General features: G+C 34.9%; 1 protein-coding gene across 2 annotated transcripts in view; it reads left to right on the top strand.

The window, feature by feature from the left end:
• The first annotated feature begins 225 nt into the window (after nt 1-225).
• LOC131550896 (zinc finger CCHC domain-containing protein 24-like) overlaps nt 226-21,238 on the top strand; it is a 22,115-nt gene continuing 1,102 nt past the window's right edge. The window contains exons 1-5 of one of the 2 annotated variants that reach the window (XR_009273648.1): nt 226-507; nt 3,332-3,532; nt 15,018-15,182; nt 20,055-20,231; nt 20,739-21,238. The exon at nt 20,739-21,238 is cut by the window's right edge and continues 1,102 nt beyond it. Coding sequence is in view for 1 of the 2 variants with exons in the window: in XM_058793408.1 (XP_058649391.1) it covers nt 349-507; nt 3,332-3,532; nt 15,018-15,182; nt 20,055-20,168 (639 nt within the window). In the remaining variant the exon portion in view is untranslated. Of the gene's footprint in view, nt 508-3,331; nt 3,533-15,017; nt 15,183-20,054 lie in introns of both variants that reach the window. The other variant, XM_058793408.1, reaches the window with a different exon arrangement.

Below are 21,238 nucleotides of genomic sequence, written 5' to 3'. Positions count from 1 at the left end.
CGTGAAATGTAAAACGGGTCTCAGCTCATGAATATTAATTAGTGCTGACGCGCATCGGAATCCTCGAAATGGGGAAGTGCGTGTTTTTGAATATTAATTATATTATGATGACGTTTCTTGGTAACCTTCCAATGGCGACGGCACAGCTTATGAATATACATTAGCCAACCCTTGAGCACAGCAGGATTGGTGAAGTGCGGTGAATAATACACGCTTTAACTTTCCTCCTCAGACTCAGAGCTGCACGAGCTGTCCCGTCTCATCACTGAGCAACAATGAGCCGATAACAGTGCCACACATCGACAAACACCAACTTTTTATTCTGAGCTGGACTGCTGCATAAGGAAGATGAGTTTGGACGCGGTTTATCAGCCTGCGCAACTTTTGAACTGGGTTTATCTGTCGCTGCAGGAGTCTGAAGAGAACTACAGCAACAAACCAAAGCAGGATCTGGACTCGCACCTCAACTCCAGCATCATCAGCAGCTTCATTCACGAGCGCGCGGAGGTGATGATGACGTCACCACAGCCTCACTGATGCTGTCTGTCTGTCTGTCTGTCTATCTATCTATCTATCTATCTATCTATCTATCTATCTATCTCGACAGGGGTTCAGGTGAACATATCTAGGATCAAGTGTAAACTTATTCAGAGTATTGTAAAAGTCATTTATTTATTTATTTGTTTATGGATAACTAGGCCTATGCATGTACTGTAAAAAAAAAAAAGAAGAAAAAAAAAGGGGGTTGCATACTGTAATCATAATCTGTGTGTGTGTATGTCTTGTACATGTTAAGTAGTTGTAGTGCTAAATGTAATGTACTGTTTAAATAGTTCAAATTTATTTTATTCCATTTGTTTTTTAAATGTTCGTTTTAATGTTGTTTAATCGATAGTGTAAATGAGCCAGAATCTGTACTTTATATCTTCTGTGCTGGAATTTCCAAGATCTGATTATGACTTGAACTGGATACAAATTTTAAAAAATATCTAAATAAATAAATTGGATAGACAGACAGACAGACAGACAGACAGATAGATAGATAGATAGATAGACAGGTAGGCCAGATAGATGCTTATTTTTCTCTCTCTGTCTGTCTCTGTCTCTATGTGTGTGTGTGTGTGTGTGTGTGTGTGTGTACTGGTATATATGGTTTATGAGGACACAAATGTGTATAATAACATGGGTACTACAACGTAAACATGGTTTATGAGGATACTTCCTGTGTCCTCGTAAAACAAAAGGCTTAAAAATACATATAAAATGGTGTTTTATGAAATTCAAAAATTGCCAGTAGTCTCCTGTAAGGGGTAGGTTTAGGTGTAGGGTTGGTGTAGGACAATAGCACATACAGTTTGTACAGTATAAAAACCATCACGCCTGTTGAGAGTCCCTGTAAACCACAAATGCAAGACTGAGTGTGTGTGTGTGTGTGTGTGTGTGTTCTGGTACAGTGCCATGATGTTTCTATGAAAACCACATGTTCAGACAGATGCATATGGTCTTGCTATAGTTAGTTATAGTTAAAGGAATATATTCTAGTCCTGCAGAACTGGATGCATTATAAAAACATGCATAAAACTTCTGTCGTCATCCGCAGATACATTCACACTGCCTTCCCTGAAACATTTTCTTTAGTTCATCCTCTGGCTGTCAGTGATAAACTGCAGGAGTTCTGGGTTAACAAGCACGCTTGTGACTGGTTTCAGTCGGGTTCAGCTCTGCTTGACAGCTCTTTTCTTTGGCTCAGTCTGAACTGGTCCCTAACAGAGGGGGAAACTATTGAGAGACTAACTCAGGTCAACCTGAACAGTTTATCTGCTCTTTACTAAGCTGTTTAGTTACAAATTACTCTACAAATGACTAGCTTACTGTAATTTGGGCTCATGATAATAATGCACAGTCCTCAATTCAAGTCTGTTGCATATATTAAAGAATTATCAGTTACTTTGGTTTAGAAATAGACCAGGCTGAATGAGAACGACTGAATGAAAAGCCACAGTTTTTGCTGAAGAGATTTGAAGCTTTAGTGGTTTGGCTCCACATACGCAAGTGGAAAAACATCCGAGTTCAGCATTTTTATTGTAGGTGCATTTAAAAAATCAAGGTTCTGTAAAAGACGTTACTGAGATATGAGATATGACGAATGCATTTCCCTGATCCATGTGAGAATTACACATGCACATAATGTTGCGTACTACTTTTACATAATGCAAATATACTTTTAAATTCTTGTCACTGCGTATTGCATGCTATTAACATGCAGTATATGCTTCTCAATATATAAGCAGTTGGCTAATATTTCATTCTGAACAGCATGGACAGTCTCATGAGATAGAATGAGGAAAAGGGTTTGGAGAATCATGTGGCAAAGTCTGTCTTCCTGAGGAAAACGGAACATTCTCTCTCACACAGATCATCTGCAGAAAGAAAATCAGACCACAGAAAACAATTATAAACAATCAAAAACAGAACTACAGATGGAATCACTGCCAGTTTAAAGGGAGATTTTTGTGACAGAGTAACATTTTAAAAGTGTTATGCTTATTTTCTATGCTCTTATTTTCTGTCTAAACAAGCAAAACTTTACAGTGACTTTATACAGCATAATGACACTTACTGGTTTGGAAAAAACACTTAGTAAATACTTAAGAAAATTTACATTCTAAGGGCATGTATAATCTGAACTTTAAAACTATTAAAAGACATTAAGAATATGAAATATTAAAAAATAAAACCATTCAGAAATTCTGTTTCTTGAAATAAAATGAACAGTAACTGAAATAAAATCAAATATTAAAAAAACGTATTTTATTTCAGCTAGTTTCCAGACAACATTTTTCATTGTCGTTTATTTTAACTTGAGGGACTAAAATGACAAAAATACACAACAAAATTGATCAAATATTAAGATTAAAGTGAAAAATAAAATCTTATTCAAAATATTAACAAAAATTATAACATTAAAAAAATGATACTAAAAACAGAACTGATTCAATGTTTGTCAGTTTATGCATTCCTTGGGAATTGAACCCATAACCTTGTGACCGCATATTATATTTCATGTACAATTTACAGTATATATGACAATGCTTATTATATTCTTAAAAATCTTATTCAGAATATTAACAAAAACTATAATATTAAATAAATAATACTAAAATAACACTGATTCAAGGTATACCTTATATCAGTTCATGCATTCCCTGGAAGTCAAACCCATGACATTGTTACCACATATTATATTTCATATAGATTTTAAATATGGTAATGCTTTTTATATTACATTCAATATTTCGTAAAAAATGAATGCGTTTTTCTCTCTCTACAGACTCTGTGTAGTCACTTATATAAGGGCTCGTCTCCCTACGGCTCGTTAAACAACATCGTCGAGGGTCTGAGTTTACTGACGGACAGCTTCTCTGACCTCTCGCTGACCTCTGAACCCAGAAAGCCTTGCAAGAAACCTCCGCCCAACTACCTGTGCCACCTGTGCTTCAATAAAGGCCACTACATCAAAGACTGTCCGCAGGTAAACACTCACTGCCTGTCAATCATAATGCACAGATATTCTTTTTACTAGTTTTACTAAAAATGTAACAGTGAGACATCTTGTGAAGTTTACATATTACTTTTAAAAAATTGAAAAATATGATATACAACTAAACTGATGCTCTGGTCACTGTTGGTTAAACCGCATTGCATCCACCTAGCAACACCTTAGCAACCACCCAGAACACCCTCACAAACACATAGCAACCATCCAGAACCTTCTAGCAACGGCATAGCAACCATCTAGCAACAACCCGCAATACTCTAACAACTGCCTAGAAACCGCACAAAACACCCTAAGAAATGCATATCAACACCTTAGCAACCACCGAAAACACTCTAGCAATCACATAGCAACCACCTAGCAACCATCCAGAACCCCCTAGCAACATCCAAGCAACCAATCAGAATACCCTAGCAACCGAATAGCAAGCACCCTGGTAACTGCATAGCAACACCCTAGCAGCCACTCAGAGCACCCTAACTGGTTCTGTGATACCAATGGTGTGATTATCTTTTACTGTAACTGACCTGCATTGCAAAATTCATTGCAACAAGCACCCCACCCGCATGAGGAGCCGTAATGAACGCCAGATGAAGCTTTCGTGTTTATGAAAGATGATCCAGTTTCTTGCCTTTCATGACATCATTGGCTGTCAGAGATGAGAAAAAGCCCCTCGACACCAAATCCAGCCAAACACAGATCAGTCAGCTGCGTGTCAGCTCCAGAAAGGGAAAACCTTTTATACAAAGATGATGTGATTTTGATCTTTGCCCTCCACTAAATTTACTGTTACAGCATTTTAATTAGTCTCAGGTGACATGAAAGAAAAGATGATAACAAGAGAAGAAACGTCCTAAGAACAGGGACGGATGCTCTTCTGACAGCAGTTTAAAGATATTTGTGCAAAGCAGATGGATTTGGATCCGAGTCTGAGTCTGACAAGACATTAGCTTCGTTTAATTGAGTTACATAATGATTCCTGCTTTAAATCAAGACAATCAGATCGTGTTCCTAAAGAGCTCAAAACACACTTGTCACTTTAATTTCAAAACATATGGAAAGAACTTCAGAAGAACAGAGTTTGAGAGATTCATGACATTAAGTATATTATTATAAAAGGTATTAAGAGTTTGGAATGAGACAAGAAAATTAGTAGAACTGCATATTCTGCACACATTTTAGCTATTTCTTTGTGTTTTTCTGCAACACTCAAGCAATCATCCAGAACCCCCTAGCAACCACCTAGCAACACCCTAGCAACCACCCAGAACAGCCTAGAAACTGCATAGCAACCACTCTAGTAACTGCATAGCAAGACCCTAACAACCACCCAGAACACCATAACAACTGCTTAGCAACACCCTAGCAACCCCTCAGAATATCCTGGCAACCACTCTTGCAACTGCATAGCAACACCCTAACAACCACCCAGAACACCATAAAAACTGCATAGCAACACCCTAGCAACCTCTCAGAATACCCTAACAACCACCCTGTCATCTGCATAGCAACACTTAACAACCCTTAACCCAACAACTTAACAACTACCCAGCATGCCTTAGCAACATCCAGAATACGTTAGCAACTGCCTAGCAACACCCTAGCAACCACACAGAAAAAAACACAGCTTCATTTAAGTTTCAAGAATCTCAGATATTCTCATCCCTAAATTCTATAAAACCAAAAATTCTCTGGTTAGTCACTTCACATGTCGGTCAGACGATCTCTGCGTGACTAAGTCAGCAGTTGATGCCGCAGAACATCACAAATTTTATTGATGTGACTAAACAACCATCCGTAAAGGCACATCTGCTCTGATCTGATGACATTTACGACACAAAACATCTCCGTATGTCGGTGTGGTCACCTCACACATCTCTGCTTCAGGAGTAGATGGGAATTTTTCATCCAGACGATTAGTTGTTTTTGTTTTGCCTGCCCACCTGTCAGCGTCCGTCTCACTGAAACCCAACACTGAATCACAGCTGGACACGTCTGGCCGAGCTGCCCCAAAGACCTGAAGAATACAAGGCAAATCCTTATGTCAGTTTTGCACAGTGCTTTGCCTGCTTTAATATTTAAACATGCAATAAAGTGTGGTGCGTATACAATACAATCAGGACCCAGCACATACATTTTGCTGTATGACTGTACTTTGCAATGCAATGCAATGCAGTGCAGTGCAGTGCAATAAACTAAACTAAAATATTAAACTTTATTAAATGTATTACATTAAATTATTAAATTAATTAAATGAAATTTGTGTGATATATTTGTATGGCTTGATGGATAAATATCAATTAAGAAATAAAGTAAAACAAAACATCCAAAACCATCAAGGTTTTCATTAGTAGATGGTCTGTTTTCATCTCTGATTTGGATAGTTTGAGGTTCAAATCATCAGTTATAATTCAGCTATAACTAGTGAGTAACGTTTTATTTCCTCGCCAATTTTACTTGAATATAAAACTGACACAAATCTGCTCCTCGTTAGAGGAATGAGTCACTGACATATTAAACTCTCTGGTGACCTTCTCTGCAGCATGTTATATTTTAGCAACCAGTATCTTCTTTTCCCAAAGTGATCAAATATACCTGAAGAAGTTTAAAGAGCTGAAGACATCTGTTGTTTCTGCAGGTAGTCGTGAAACTGATCCTCAAAATTCAATTAGAAACATACTTCACACAAGTACATGAACTTCTAGCTACACAAGCTCAGTTATAACACAAAATCATTCAGAACGCAATTCATAATACTTTCTTACTTTCAAAAGTAAAGCAGCAGATTGAATGTTTTACTGAGCAAGTTATTTAGACATGTAGCTAGAAATGTAAATAATAGCATCTGGTTTAATGGCACAGACATTAAAACTGAGCCTTGAGTACTATAATGCAAGAATGCATGTTAAGGGTGTTTGATGGGAAATGCATCTGTGTTTGTTTACGTGTGTGAAGTATGTTTCTGGCAGTTTGAAGCATGAAGTTTAACTGATCTCATTAAAACATCTGAACAGCCATTAAACTTCTGGGTGTAACCAAATCTAGAGACCAGAATATAAGAGACTTTTAAGTGGGTTCTGTTGACTTGAGCTAGTAAGCAACCACCTAGCAACCACATAACAACATACTACCAAGTCAAATCTCCACAGCACTGAGTTTTGTTCAGTGAGTGTTAATATGAGAGTGTTAAAGGAATAGTTCACCCAAAACTGAAAATGTGCTGAAAATGTGCTCACTCTCAGGCCATCCAAGACGTATATGAGTTTGTTTCTTCATCAGATTCGGAGAAATGTAGCATTGCATCAGTGTCTCAGCAATGGATGCTCTGCAGTGAATGGGTGCCGTCAGAATGAGAGTCCAAACAGCTGATAAACACATCACAATAATCCACACCACTCCAGTCCATCAGTTAACATCTGGAGAAGACAAAAACTGATCCATCATCAAGATGTTTTTAACTTTAAACTGTTGCATCCAGCTAAAATATGAGTTCTCTATCCTTTATAATGCTTTTGCCAGTGAAAAAGTCTAAATCAGGAGAGAAATCTGCACAGATCAAGCAGCGTTTACAAGCCAAAACAGTCCAAAACAGCTCTAAACAAATATGTGGCTGGATTTTGATGTGAGAGACAACAGGAGATGGACTTTTTCACTGAAGGAAGCAATATGAAACTTATGGACTTGTATATCGGTCATAAGCAACAGTTTGAAGTTAAAACGTCTTAATGATAGATTTATTTCTTACAAACACACAGTTTTTGTCTTCTCCAGATGTTAACTGATGGACTGGAGTGGTGTGGATTATTGTGATGTGTTTATCAGCTGTTTGGACTCTCATTCTGACGGCACCCATTCACTGCAGAGCATCGCTGAGACACTGATGCAATGATGCATTTCTTCAAATCTGATGAAGAAACAAACTCATCCTAATCTTGGATGGCTTGAAGGTGAGCACATTTTCAGCACATTTTCATTTTTGGGTGAACTATTTCTTTACAGTGTACAACTACTCTTATGTAAAACATCATCTGTGTAGGAAAACCCACAGAAATCTGAATTTAAGCCAGAACACAGAGAATGTAAATCTGTGTGGGAAGGACAGGAATGGCATGAGTGGGTGTTTGACAGAGACGTTACTGTACTACAGATACTGTCAGACATCCAACACCATAAAAACATCATAACAGAAGTCCATACAATTTGTGCCTTAACAAAATATCTTAATAAATTAAAAAAAAAAGTCAGTACCTGCAGTGCAACTATAAAAACAGCAATGTTTAAGAGCATATATAACTCCATATATAATCCACACGCTCACACTTTGGCATTCTTGTAAGCTTGGTTCACTGCCACCAGTGTGGTGTGTAGATTTAATTTATTGCATGTAGAGCAAATGTTGGCTGTGGAAATGCAGGCTTTTGGACATATTAAAGGTTTAAAAAGTGTTATTGAAGAACACAGCCAGACAAAATGGATCTCACAATAACTGTAAATTCATAAAGCGTGTTTAAAATTCTTTACCTGGAGGAATAATAATATTTCTCCTTCATTGTTCAAGCAATGTAATGAAGTTTAATGTAATGTTTTACTGAGGTATCAACTTCGTCTCAGATGTTTCTGTTAAAAATTCCTGAGGAGAAATAAGATTTCTTTTAAAAGGTTAGAAATACAGTGCCATTCAAAAGTTTGTGGTTGGTGCGATTTTTTTATGTCTTCAAAGAAGACTCACAGAGGCTGCATTAATTTGATCAAAAATACAATAAAAACAGTAATATTGTGAAAAAGTATTACAATCTAAAATAGCTGTTTTCTATGCTAATAGCTCTTAAACTGTAATTTATTTCTGTGATGCAGCGCTGTATTTTCAGCATCATTACTGCAGTCTTCAGTGTCACATGATCTTCAGAAATCATTCTAATATGCTGATTTGCTGCTCGAGAAACATTTATGATTATTGAAAACAGCTGTGCTGTCCAGATTTTTTTTGGAAACTGATACATTGAATTCTTAAGAATTATTTGATGAACAGAAAGTTCAAAAGAACAGCATTAATTTGAAATATAAATCTTTTGTAACATTATAAATGTCTTTACTGTCACTTTTAATCAATTTAATGCGTACTTGATGGACAAAAGTATTAAAATCCTACTTTACTAAGTGTACGTTCTCTGAATTACTAGTCCTTGTGAGTGTAGCTCAGTAAAGTTAAAGTCACTCGTCTAAAACAGCATGTTCATGTTCCTCAGTGTCTTTAATGAGAGGCGTGGACTGTATTTGATGGGGTTTAAAAAGGGCTGCTGGGAAATCTTAAACTGACACTTAAACATATGGCTCTGAATTACAGGCACTGTGTCATATTTCCATCAGGAGCCACTCCCAGAGTGCACTGCAACACATTTAAGATGCATTATGGGACATTTTAAGCTCATACAGTATGTGCTACACCTACTTACAAAAACGTAGTATGCATTTTGCATTTTGCTCGTGCAAAACATATTTGCTATATGGTCGTGCTGAGTGGTTTTTAAACATTTGCAATTACTTCTTTATTACCGGCATCAACTACAATGATTTTAGCATCTAAAATTAGTATGCTACACCACTAGGAGTGATGGTCTAAACAAATGAAAACTATGACAGATTGAAAACGTTCTAGTGTTCTGATACATCAGTCTCTGCTGCACCGCTTCCAATGCAAACAGAGCCGAGCGAAGACATGTGTGTCTGTTAGGGAGGAATAATTGCACACATGTTCTCCGCTGGATCTCACGAGAGCCGTGGCTCGGCATTGTTCGCTCTGATGGGCTCCAGATGGAGGAGAGCCGGTGATGGCCAATCCTCACGCAGAGAGGCTCCGCTGTGGAATTCTGGGAAAATGAGGCCGTGCGGCACGAAGTCCTTGTGCGGGAGATTGAGGGCGTTTGCAGAGAACCTCTGAGCAAGGACAGAGGAAAATATTACAGTGCAAAGCTGCATTAATAATCCTAAAACAAATGCCCACAAGTTGTGTTCTGAAGTATTCAACTAATGAAAATAATTCAGACTTTGTTTTATAATTTCAGTCTTAAAATCTTGATCGAAAACTAACCAACAATGCCATCATTGCAATATTTCCGTACTGAATTGCAACTGGTCTGTTTTATCCATACTGTAGCTGCTTTAAAACATTTAAAACAATTGCTGATTGTAAGATTTCTATGAAAGAAATTAATACTTTTATTCAGCAAGGATGGTAGTAAAGACATTTATAATGTTACAAAAGATTTCAAATAAATGCTGTTCTTTTGAACTTTCTATTCGTCTGTGAATCGTGAAAAATAAAATGTATGACGGTTTCCACAAAAAATATTCTGAAGATCATGTGACTCTGAAGACTGGAGTAATGATGCTGAAAATACAGCTGCGCATCACAGAAATAAATTACAGTTTTAACAGATATTCACATAGAAAACAGCTGTTTTAAATTGTAATAATATTTTCAAATTTTACTGTATTTTTGATCAAATAAATGCAGCCTTCACTGTAAAAAACAAAACTATTTTTTTTTAGTTTAGTCAACTAAAATATCCATTATTAAATAACTTAAAATTTCAAGTTGAAATAAAATTTTAAGTCAGAGGGGTAAAAAAATTATTTTAAGTTGAAACAATTATTATTATTATTTTTTACAGTGTTGGTGAGCAGAAGAGACTTCTTTCAAAAACATCTTACTGACCCCAAACTCTGTGTATGAACATGTATATCTATAATCTGAGCAGAGGAATCGCTGACACTTACTCTCATCTGTATTACTGTGTGTGTGTGTGTGTGTGTGTGTGTGTGTGTGTGTGTGTGTGAACAGTGGAAAGAGTGAGTGCTGTTTGTCTTCAGCTCTGATAGGCTTTGTGTTTCCTCCAGCAGGAAGACGATGTGCATGTGTACAATATGTCTGTGTGTGAACTTTTTTATTTAAAAGTTTAATATTATGTAAATTATAATGCAGCCATAAAATAAAAAAAAAAAGACCAAAATTCATCTACTGTACCAAAAGTTTCTTAGAGGGACAGGTTGTCCAAAAATGACAATCCTCATGTTGTTCTGAACTTGAATGCATTTCATTCAAACATTATCTCAGTGTTTTTATCCATACAATGAAACCAAATGTTGTTTCGACCCCAGCGTTCTTCAAAATAACACAGATAAAAAAGGTTTGGGATCAGATGAAGTTGAGTTTGTCAGTGTTGTTGTTTGATTTGTTGTTGATGTCAAAGGAAGTGCATTCAATTAAACTCAATGGGATTTAGGAGCTAAATCATCTGTCACTTGGTAGAAGATCAAGAGCAGGGTTATTATTGTCAACTAAAATTACAATTAAAACCATAAACAATTTTTATTTATTTATTTAAAAGTGTTTGCAAAATAGTTGCATCATTTCTCATCTTATTTCTCATAAAAACGAATGTAATAAGTATTAAAAGAATATAAAGAAGTAAATATAACAATATAAATACATATAAAATTAAATAATAAAAATAATGTTAATTTAAAAAACTATATGGACATAAAAAACAAAAAAACACTTGTAAAATGACAAACTTACATTTTAAATAAAATTCAAGTGGAAACATGAAATCTAAAAGTAAAACCTAATTTAAAATATAAAAAAAATATATATATAAAAGTGCATCTCATCGATACTAAAATCCTGAAACAATCAGTTCCTCAGACACTCGTACTCTCGGTGAATGTTTGGTGACCTTCTGTTATGATTCAACACATCAATCTGTCCGGTTTACACGCTGTAAACTATCCTTTAATCTGAGTCCAGCGAATGAAAACAGGCTTTGAGTCTCTGAAGGGTGTGTGTGTGTGTGTGTGTGTGTGTGTGTGTGTGTGTGTCTCACATTTCCAGCTGCTAATATTTGGTCGTGTCTCCACCAAAGTCCTGCAGCTGGACTCGATGATGATGATGATGAGGATGACGGCTCCTCCAAAGTATTCATCATATAGAGGGGGGTTACAGGGGCCCCTCAGCGGCCCCGAGGGACACAGAGAATAAACTCTGAGAGCCCATGATCTCTACTGTAAAAAAGCTATTTGATGCATCTTGAATTTTAGGTTCTCTCTACTGCTGTCTTACAGAAAGTCTTTAGTAACAGTACTTTGTTTGAAACTTTTTTCTCTGAATTCTGGGTTTATATCTTGCCATTTTGGCTTTTTATCTGAGAAGTCTCTGTTTATGTCTTGCAATTCAGATTTTTTTTGTTTATGCCACGATATAAAAAATGTACAGTATGTCTGACTTTTGGCTTTTCTTATCAGAATTCTACGTTTATATTTTGACTTTTTTCTTGGTCATAATCGTGAGAAAAAAGTTGCAATTACTACTTTTCACTGAGTGGTGGAAATAAGCTTGCATATAGATAGTTCACTTGAAGAGGAGAGTTCTCTTGTCATTTACTCTCCATTGTGTCGCTTCAAAGTCACATGACTTTCTCTTGTACAAAAACAGCTGGAAATGTTTAATAGAATAACGGTGTTTAATTTGCAGCAGTAGATCAGGGCCAGTTTTTATGCCGTATATGAATCAGGGGTGTTTTGGGGCTTTCATGTGGCCGTCAACATCTTCCTTTCATTCGCTCACATTTCAGAGATTGTCGGTGGTCAGAAACGCTGTGATTACAGACCACCGAATAAACATCTCCTCCCTCCAGCAGCGCTTTCATGTCACTGTTACATCACAACTCAACAACGCTCCAGCCGGACGTCCCACAAATCAAACTACTTTGATAGTTTGACTAAGAGCTGATAAAATGTAAAAACTGTAACTTGAATGCAATGTAAGTCGCTTTGGATAAAAGCGTCTGCTAAATGCATAAATGTACTTTTCTTTTTTGGAAAGTTTTATTCAGCGAGGACGCATTAAATTGATCAAAAGTGACAGTAAAGATATTTATAATGATACAAAAGATGAAATAAAAGCTGTTCTTTTGAACTTTCTATTCATCTGTGAATCCTGAAAAATAAAATGCATCACAGTTTCCAGAAAAATATTGTGCAGCGCAACTGTTTTCAACATTGATAATAATCAGAAATGTTTGTTGAGCAGCAAATCAGCATATTAGAATGATTTCTGAAGGATTTATTTTTATTGCGATATGACCAGGAACAAATAATAGATTCATGAGACCAAAGATTGCCTGTTAGATACACTCAAAACGAATGATATCTCACGTTTAACCACTACAGAGACATCAGAGCCGGTGGCAAATGTCAGAATGACTATTTTTCGCCTGAAGAACTCCTAAAACTACATTTCATGACACAATAGCAGTCAAATGTTGAAAATTATGTGGGTTTTCTCCTCTGCCATTAATGCTCACTGGTTGGTGTGAAATGCATTCTGGGATACCTGGCTGCCTCAGGTTTGCGCAAGTCGTCTGTTGACATGTCCTCGATAATAGGGGCGGAGCAAGAACATATATGAATCGGAACGACTGATGACGAAGTCCACAAGAACAGACGAGAACACCTGTCGAGGAACAGCTTCTGAGTCCTGATTGAGAAACTTTGGTCAAGTCAGTGTTTTCTGTGTCTAGTTTGTCACGGTTATTTCTCTGTTTAAGCTGTATTCTGGTTCTCATGCTTTATTGGATTGGTTGGTTTGTAGGTAGAATGCTAACGCTCGGCTGTGTGCTTTATTATAGAAGGACTATTTGTATTTGGCTGGCTTCATATTATGCTGTTGTCTTAACTCGTTTGCCTGGAGTTTGAGAACAAGACTCTTCAGACTACCAAAAATGAGCAGACCGAGGACAGTGGAAGCTAGGCCTAAACTTCAGCACATGGTGCTTGTCTTTTCATATAAACTTTAAAAAACACATTTTTTGGTGTGTATGTATTATGGTTTATGTTTTTGAGTTAGGTTAAGTATAGGGTTAATTACAAATCTAGTCAGTCAGTGGGTCCCTCCCTCAAATTTATCATGTAATTTGCCTCCTTAGATGTTTTTGAGGAGATGGTTACATTATTGTTAACCAAAACTAAATCTAAAACCATTCAAAAATGTCATTACTCGAAATAAAATTAAATGAAATTAAATAAAATTAAAAAAATTAACTAAATCTAACCAAAGATGCATTTCAAAGATGAAGTACTAAAATAAAAAAACAAAATAAAACTAAAATGTAATAAAAGCTAGACATTAAAAAACAAAGTATTAAAAATGACAAAAACTAAAACTGTAACTAAAGTTAAATTGAAAACATAAAATATGACAAAAATAATATCCAAAATAAATAACAAATTGCACTGCACTGCGTTCATATATGTGACTTTGGACCACAAAACCAGTCATGAGGGTCAATTTTTCAAAATTGAGATCTATGCATCTGCTGAATAAATAATCTTTCCATTGATGTATGGTTTGGTAGGATCGGACAATATTTGGCTGAGATACAACTATTTGAAAATCTGGAATCTGAGGGAGCAAAAAATCACCTTTAAGGTTGTCAGCAGTGAAGGTGAATGAAGTGAAGGCTTAGTAAAGCAGCAGGTGCCTTCTATGAATGACGTGAACGGATCAGATGTGTTTCATTAAAGCAGAGCAATGCCAATAATCATAATCATACCCACACAGGCCTGAACCCGTCCAACACCGAGGGGCAAATCAGAGCTCTGGAACCATTAGAAATGCATCATGAATGATTTCAGCATTCCCAGTGATCCTGAGCCAGTCGCAGACACACTCATCCCGCGGTAAAGACCTCCGTCAAACAGCTTACATTCGATTAAGAAGCAAATCTGAAACAGACTTGAAAGAGAAAAATGACTGGAGAAGGAGAGATGTCCTGTGGCAACACTGACAATGTTACGTTTTGAATCCCGAATGTTACTTTGACGTTACATTAAACATTCCAATGCAACAAAACTGTAACAATGTAACAGTGCAACATCATTGACAAACACGGTACTGCAGCTCCAGAAAACATCATCAAATTAAACATCAAACCAAAAACCTCACATCAGACAAGATATTGTGAAATATTTTATAACAATTTAGGAATAGTTGTTTTCTATCTGTTAAACTGTAATATATTTCTGTGATGCGCAGCTGTATTTTCAGCATCATTACTGCAGTCTTCAGTGTCACATGATCTTCAGAAATCATTCTAATATGCTGATTTGCTGCTCAACAAACATTTCTGATTATTATCAATGTCGAAAACAGTTGTGCTGCACAATATTTTTGTGGAAACCGTGATACATTTTATTTTTCAGGATTCACAGATGAATAGAAAGTTCAAAAGAACAGCATTCATTTGAAATAGAAATCTTTTGCAACATTATAATCAATTTAATGCATCTTTACCGAATTCTCTTTATCCTCGATCTCTTGAATGTTAGTGTTTACTTGTCTGATTCTTGCATCTGTTTGTATGACTCTCATCTACTGCTGATCTAACAATGTTTTTCTGAGCAGGCTCGTCCTAAAGGAGAAGGTCTGACGCCATATCAGGGGAAGAAGAGGTGTTTTGGCGAGTACAAGTGTCCCAAATGCAAGAGGAAGTGGATGAGTGGAAACTCTTGGGCGAACATGGGTCAGGAGTGCATCAAATGCCACATCAACGTCTATCCTCACAAACAGGTGAAGAGATGCTGGAAAACAGCCGCTTAGCAGTCCGACGTTGCTTACAATATCCTTAAAAACACTCTTATTTTGGTATCATTGATATACACCAATTGTAGTTTTTGTAAATAGTTTGAATTAGATTTAATTTTTCGCGTTCATTTTAAGTTTAGATCAAATCTTAGTGATTTTGTTTTGTGTCATTTTGTGTTTTTGTCCTTTTTATCAAATATGTCTATGTCTATCCATTTTATTTTAGTTTAGTTTAGTTATTCATCAATTTAAACTAGACAAAAATTTAAAATGTTGCATTGGCAACTATCTAATATGACGGCGTTTTAGTGCCACCTTTAAAAAAAACAAATCTAAGGTAAGAGATTAAAGTCGTAATATTTCGAGAATAAAGTTGAAATTACGAGAATAAAGTCCAAATATTACGAGAATAAAGTCGAAATACTACGAGAATAAAGTCGAAATATTACGAGAATAAAATCGAAATGTTTCGAGAATTTAAATCGTAGAAATTAAAGTTATAATATTTTGAGATTATGCCATGGTCTGTCTGAATATTCTATTCTGATTGGCTGGCAGGTGTTGATTAAATTCGTTGAACTGCACAGGTAGTTCCAGGTCAGTTTAATCACGTTCTATATTAATGCGCTTCCTATAAACATTGGTAACCATAGTAACATACAGTTACATTTGAATAGTAATACAGACTAAAATAACCGTAATTTTTATCGTTCCGTCAAATATTGCAGCACAAATATTATTAACATCTTTAATATGTGAATGCTGGGAAATAACCATGGCATAAACGGGATAATCAAAGGCTAGCTGTGCATTAAACGATTTGAATGCACTCCGCTGCGCGTCGGGTGGTTCTTCGCCTCCACGTCGTGCATTCAAATCGTTTAATGCACAGCTAGCTGTTGATTATCCCTTACGTATAGCCTATATTGCGCATGCAAATGGACCACATTGAGAGCACCGGGAGAAGTTGCCGGGCCACCGGAATTGATCTGAATATTGTTGCGTCCAAGCGGCCGCATCATCTTACTGGGATGTCAATTGTCAAAAGGCTAGAATAGCCTGTCTCAAAATATTATTACTATAAAATCTTTATTCTCGTAATATTTCGACTTTATTCTCATAATATTTCGACTTTATTCTCGTAATTTCGACTTTATTCTCGTAATTGACTTTATTCTCAAAACATTTTGACTTTATTCTCGTAATATTTCGACTTTATTCTCGTAATTTCGACTTTATTCTCGTAATTGACTTTATTCTCAAAACATTTTGACTTTATTCTCGTAATTTCGACTTTATTCTCGAAACATTTCGACTTTATTCTCGAAACATTTCAACTTTATTCTCGAAACATTTCGACTTTATTCTCATAATTTCGACTTTATTCTCGTAATTGACTTTATTCTCAAAACATTTTGACTTTATTCTCATAATATTTCGACTTTATTCTCGTAATTTCGACTTTATTCTCGTAATATTTTGACTTTATTCTCGTAATATTTCGACTTTATTCTCGAAACATTTCGACTTTATTCTCATAATTTCGACTTTATTCTCGAAACATTTCGACTTTATTCTCAAAACATTTTGACTTTATTCTCGTAATATTTCGACTTTATTCTCGTAATATTTCGACTTTATTCTCGAAACATTTCGACTTTATTCTCATAATTTCGACTTTATTCTCGAAACATTTCGACTTTATTCTCGTAATATTTCGACTTTATTCTTGAAACATTTCGACTTTATTCTCGTAATTTCGACTTTATTCTCGAAATATTTCGACTTTATTCTCGTAATATTTCGACTTTATTCTCGAAACATTTCGACTTTATTCTCGAAACATTTCGACTTTATTCTCGTAATTGACTTTATTCTCAAAACATTTTGACTTTATTCTCATAATATTTCGACTTTATTCTCGTAATTTCGACTTTATTCTCGTAATTGACTTTATTCTCGTAATATTTCGACTTTATTCTCGTAATTTCGACTTTATTCTCGTAATTGACTTTATTCTCGTAATTTCGACTTTATTCTCGTAATTTCGACTTTATTCTCGAAACATTTCGACTTTATTCTCGTAACATTTCGACTTTATTCTCGTAATATTTCAACTTTATTCTCGTAATATTTCGACTTTATTCTCGTAATTTCGACTTTATTCTCGAAACATTTCGACTTTATTCTCGTAACATTTCGACTTTATTCTCGTAATATTTCGACTTTATTCTCAAAACATTTCGACTTTATTCTCAAAACATTTCGACTTTATTCTCATAATTTCGATTTTATTCTTGAAACATTTCGACTTTATTCTCGTAATATTTTGACTTTATTCTCGTAATATTTCGACTTTATTCTCGAAACATTTCGACTTTATTTTCGTCATTTCGACTTTATTCTCTAAATATTTTGACTTTATTCTCATAATTTCGACTTTATTCTCTAAACATTTCGACTTTATTCTCATAATTTCGACTTTATTCTTGAAACATTTCGACTTTATTCTCGTAATATTTCGACTTTATTCTCGAAACATTTTGACTTTTTCTCGTAATATTCGACTTTATTCTAAACATTTCGACTTTATTCTCGTAATATTTCAACTTTATTCTCGTAATATTTCGACTTTATTCTCGTAATTTCGACTTTATTCTCGAAACATTTCGACTTTATTCTCGTAACATTTCGACTTTATTCTCGTAATATTTCGACTTTATTCTCAAAACATTTCGACTTTATTCTCAAAACATTTCGACTTTATTCTCATAATTTCGATTTTATTCTTGAAACATTTCGACTTTATTCTCGTAATATTTTGACTTTATTCTCGTAATATTTCGACTTTATTCTCGAAACATTTCGACTTTATTTTCGTCATTTCGACTTTATTCTCGTAATATTTTGACTTTATTCTCATAATTTCGACTTTATTTTCGTCATTTCGACTTTATTCTCGTAATATTTTGACTTTATTCTCATAATTTCGACTTTATTTTCGAAACATTTCGACTTTATTCTCATAATTTCGACTTTATTCTTGAAACATTTCGACTTTATTCTCGTAATATTTCGACTTTATTCTCGTAATATTTCGACTTTATTCTCGAAACATTTCGACTTCATTCTCGTAATATTTCGACTTTATTCTCGTAATATTTCGACTTTATTCTCGTAATTTCGACTTTATTGTCGTAATTGACTTTATAATCGACTTTATTCTCGTAATTTCGACTTTATTCTCGTAATATTTCGACTTTATTCTCATAATTATTCTCATAATTCGACTTTATTCTCGTAATTTCGACTTTATTCTCGTAATTGACTTTATTCTCAAAACATTTTGACTTTATTCTCGTAATTTCGACTTTATTCTCATAATTTTCGACTTTATTCTCGTAATTGACTTTATTCTCGAAACATTTTGACTTTTTTCTCGTAATATTTCGACTTTATTCTCGTAATTTCGACTTTATTCTCAAAACATTTAGACTTTATTCTCATAATTTCGACTTTATTCTCGTAATTTCGACTTTATTCTCAAAACATTTAGACTTTATTCTCATAATTTCGACTTTATTCTCGTAATTGACTTTATTCTCATAATTTCGACTTTATTCTCGTAATTTCGACTTTTTCTCAAAACATTTAGACTTTATTCTCATAATTTCGACTTTATTCTCGTAATTGACTTTATTCTCGAAACATTTCGACTTTATTCTCATAATATTTCGACTTTATTCTCGTAATTTTGACTTTATTCTCGTAATTTCGACTTTATTCTCGTAATATTTCGACTTTATTCTCGTAATTGACTTTATTCTCTAAATATTTTGACTTTATTCTCGAAATATTACGACTTTAATCTCGTAATCTTCGATTTTTTTTATTTTTTAACGAGGCACTAAAACGCCGTCGTAATCTAAAGGTTTTTAAAATATTTTATTTTACTTTTCTTTTTTTTTTTAACAATATGGTTATTAATAATGAACTATAAAAACCATGCCTTAAAACAAAATATTTAGAATTTATTTGTACTTATTTTTTGTTTTCACTTTAATTTTAGTTAAATACTTAGTATTTTTGTTCATGTAGGCCTAATTTTGTGGGGTTTTTTTAATGTGAAATGAGAAATGTTTCCTTGGCAACTAGCTGAAATAAAATAAGTGCATTTTTATATTTTATTTCAGTGTAAATTTCATTTCAAAGTACAAAAATACTTTTTATTTTTATTTTTAGTTAAGTATAATAACCCTAGATACTTTAGCCAAATTGCATGAGATTTAACAATGAAGTTATTGTTTACCCCACTGGCAAATGATTTAAAGTGTAAATCTAACAAAACGTTTCTGCTTGAAACAAGAATAAACAACTGATGAGTTGTGCAATTTTCCTTCTTAAGTAAATATTTCTTGCTTTAAGGATGTTTAGGTACGTTTACCGGAAAACAAGACAAAGAAACTGATTTCTTTTTTTTGTCTTGTCCAAATAAACCCAAGCGCATCACTGCTGATGGGTGAATGTTCTGCTCGCTTTATTGAAGCATCTGTACAAAAGAACATCTAAACTGACTGGAAGCAGTTAAAGCTGGAGAGATCTGTTAGTTATTAACTCCAGCAAGTTCTTCACTGAAGACTGGAGACTGGTAGATGTAACGGGGTTGTTTTGGCTCAAGATAAAGCTACTTTACTGTTTGTTTGGCAGGTTATTCACTTGATGAAGCTCTCATCGATGCTTCTGACTTCTCTTTTTCCTTTAATGTTCTCCACATGTTCTTCTGTATTGTGAATGTTTAAGATGGACATCACGCATCATGGCAAATAATCCTGCTAAACTCTTTCCTGTGATTGTCAGCGTCCTCTGGAGAAACCTGACGGTCTGGACGTATCTGACCAGAGCAAAGAACATCCTCAGCATCTGTGTGAGAAGTGTAAGGGGCTCGGATATTACTGCCGTCGCGTTCAGTGACCTCTGACCCCCGAAGACGCCAGCATCACCGTATTCACTGCTTCCTCACTGACTGAGCTCCGGGTAAATATGCTTATGCAGGTTGATTACCATAGAAAATGACTTTTTGAATAATACATTCGTGGGTTTTAACGTAAACAGTGCACCATAATTAAAACTCACATGTTCACGATTATGATTAAATCACTTACCAACCTCGATTCATTTAGTTCAGTGCATGAATGTGTAAACAATAATAATCTCAATTGTGGTAATCAACATTAGGCCACAACTCACTGCTGATATTTTATGAAACCTTTAAATATAAAATTCATTTAAATTGACCCTCAACTTATCAGATTTTAATACACCATTCAGACTGATATATATTTGCTTAATGGTGCAAGTACTGGATATTTGATATCAGGTTAGTTGCTGTGAATTCACACGATGTGAAAATGTGAAATATTCTTCGAAAGCATTTAATAAAACACATTTCAGGGCAATAACTGACAGGCAGGGCATCAATGTCAAATGAATCTGATGTAAAGTCTGGACTAATGGAAACTGTGACTCATTCCTGTTCTTCAGAACCCGCTTAACTCCTTTTCAAATGAAATACTGGATATTTACACAATAATGAGATGAAATGATATTCAAAGATCCACACAGAACATGACAGAATCCACTGATAATCAAACACTCGCTGATGTTTGTGCTGCTGAGTTCCCTCCAAAATGATGTCACTTCCTGTAGGGTGATGTCATCAAGGAAATGGAATTTGCTGAAGTGATTTTACGAAAACAGGATGGAAAGTGATATTGAGGAACTATAAATTGACGATGAAATTAAAATAATGTTGTTGCCATTAAAACATTTTGATAAGAAGGATTTAATATTCACCCCATATTAACTTCGTTGAGAAACTGTGCTCAGTGAAAACTGATATGATTTGTGTTTCTAAATTGTGATTTTCCAGCATATATGATGAGAACATACTGCAGAACAGGAATGACCTGATCAGCCTTCTGCATATGAAATGCATCAATGTCTTATTTTATAATAACGTATAAGCTACATGGTTTGTCTGT

Source organism: Onychostoma macrolepis, chromosome 12, assembly GCF_012432095.1.
Source record: "Onychostoma macrolepis isolate SWU-2019 chromosome 12, ASM1243209v1, whole genome shotgun sequence".
In the NCBI taxonomy this organism is placed as follows: Eukaryota; Metazoa; Chordata; class Actinopteri; order Cypriniformes; family Cyprinidae; genus Onychostoma; species Onychostoma macrolepis.
This window is presented reverse-complemented; position numbering and strand designations above follow the sequence as displayed.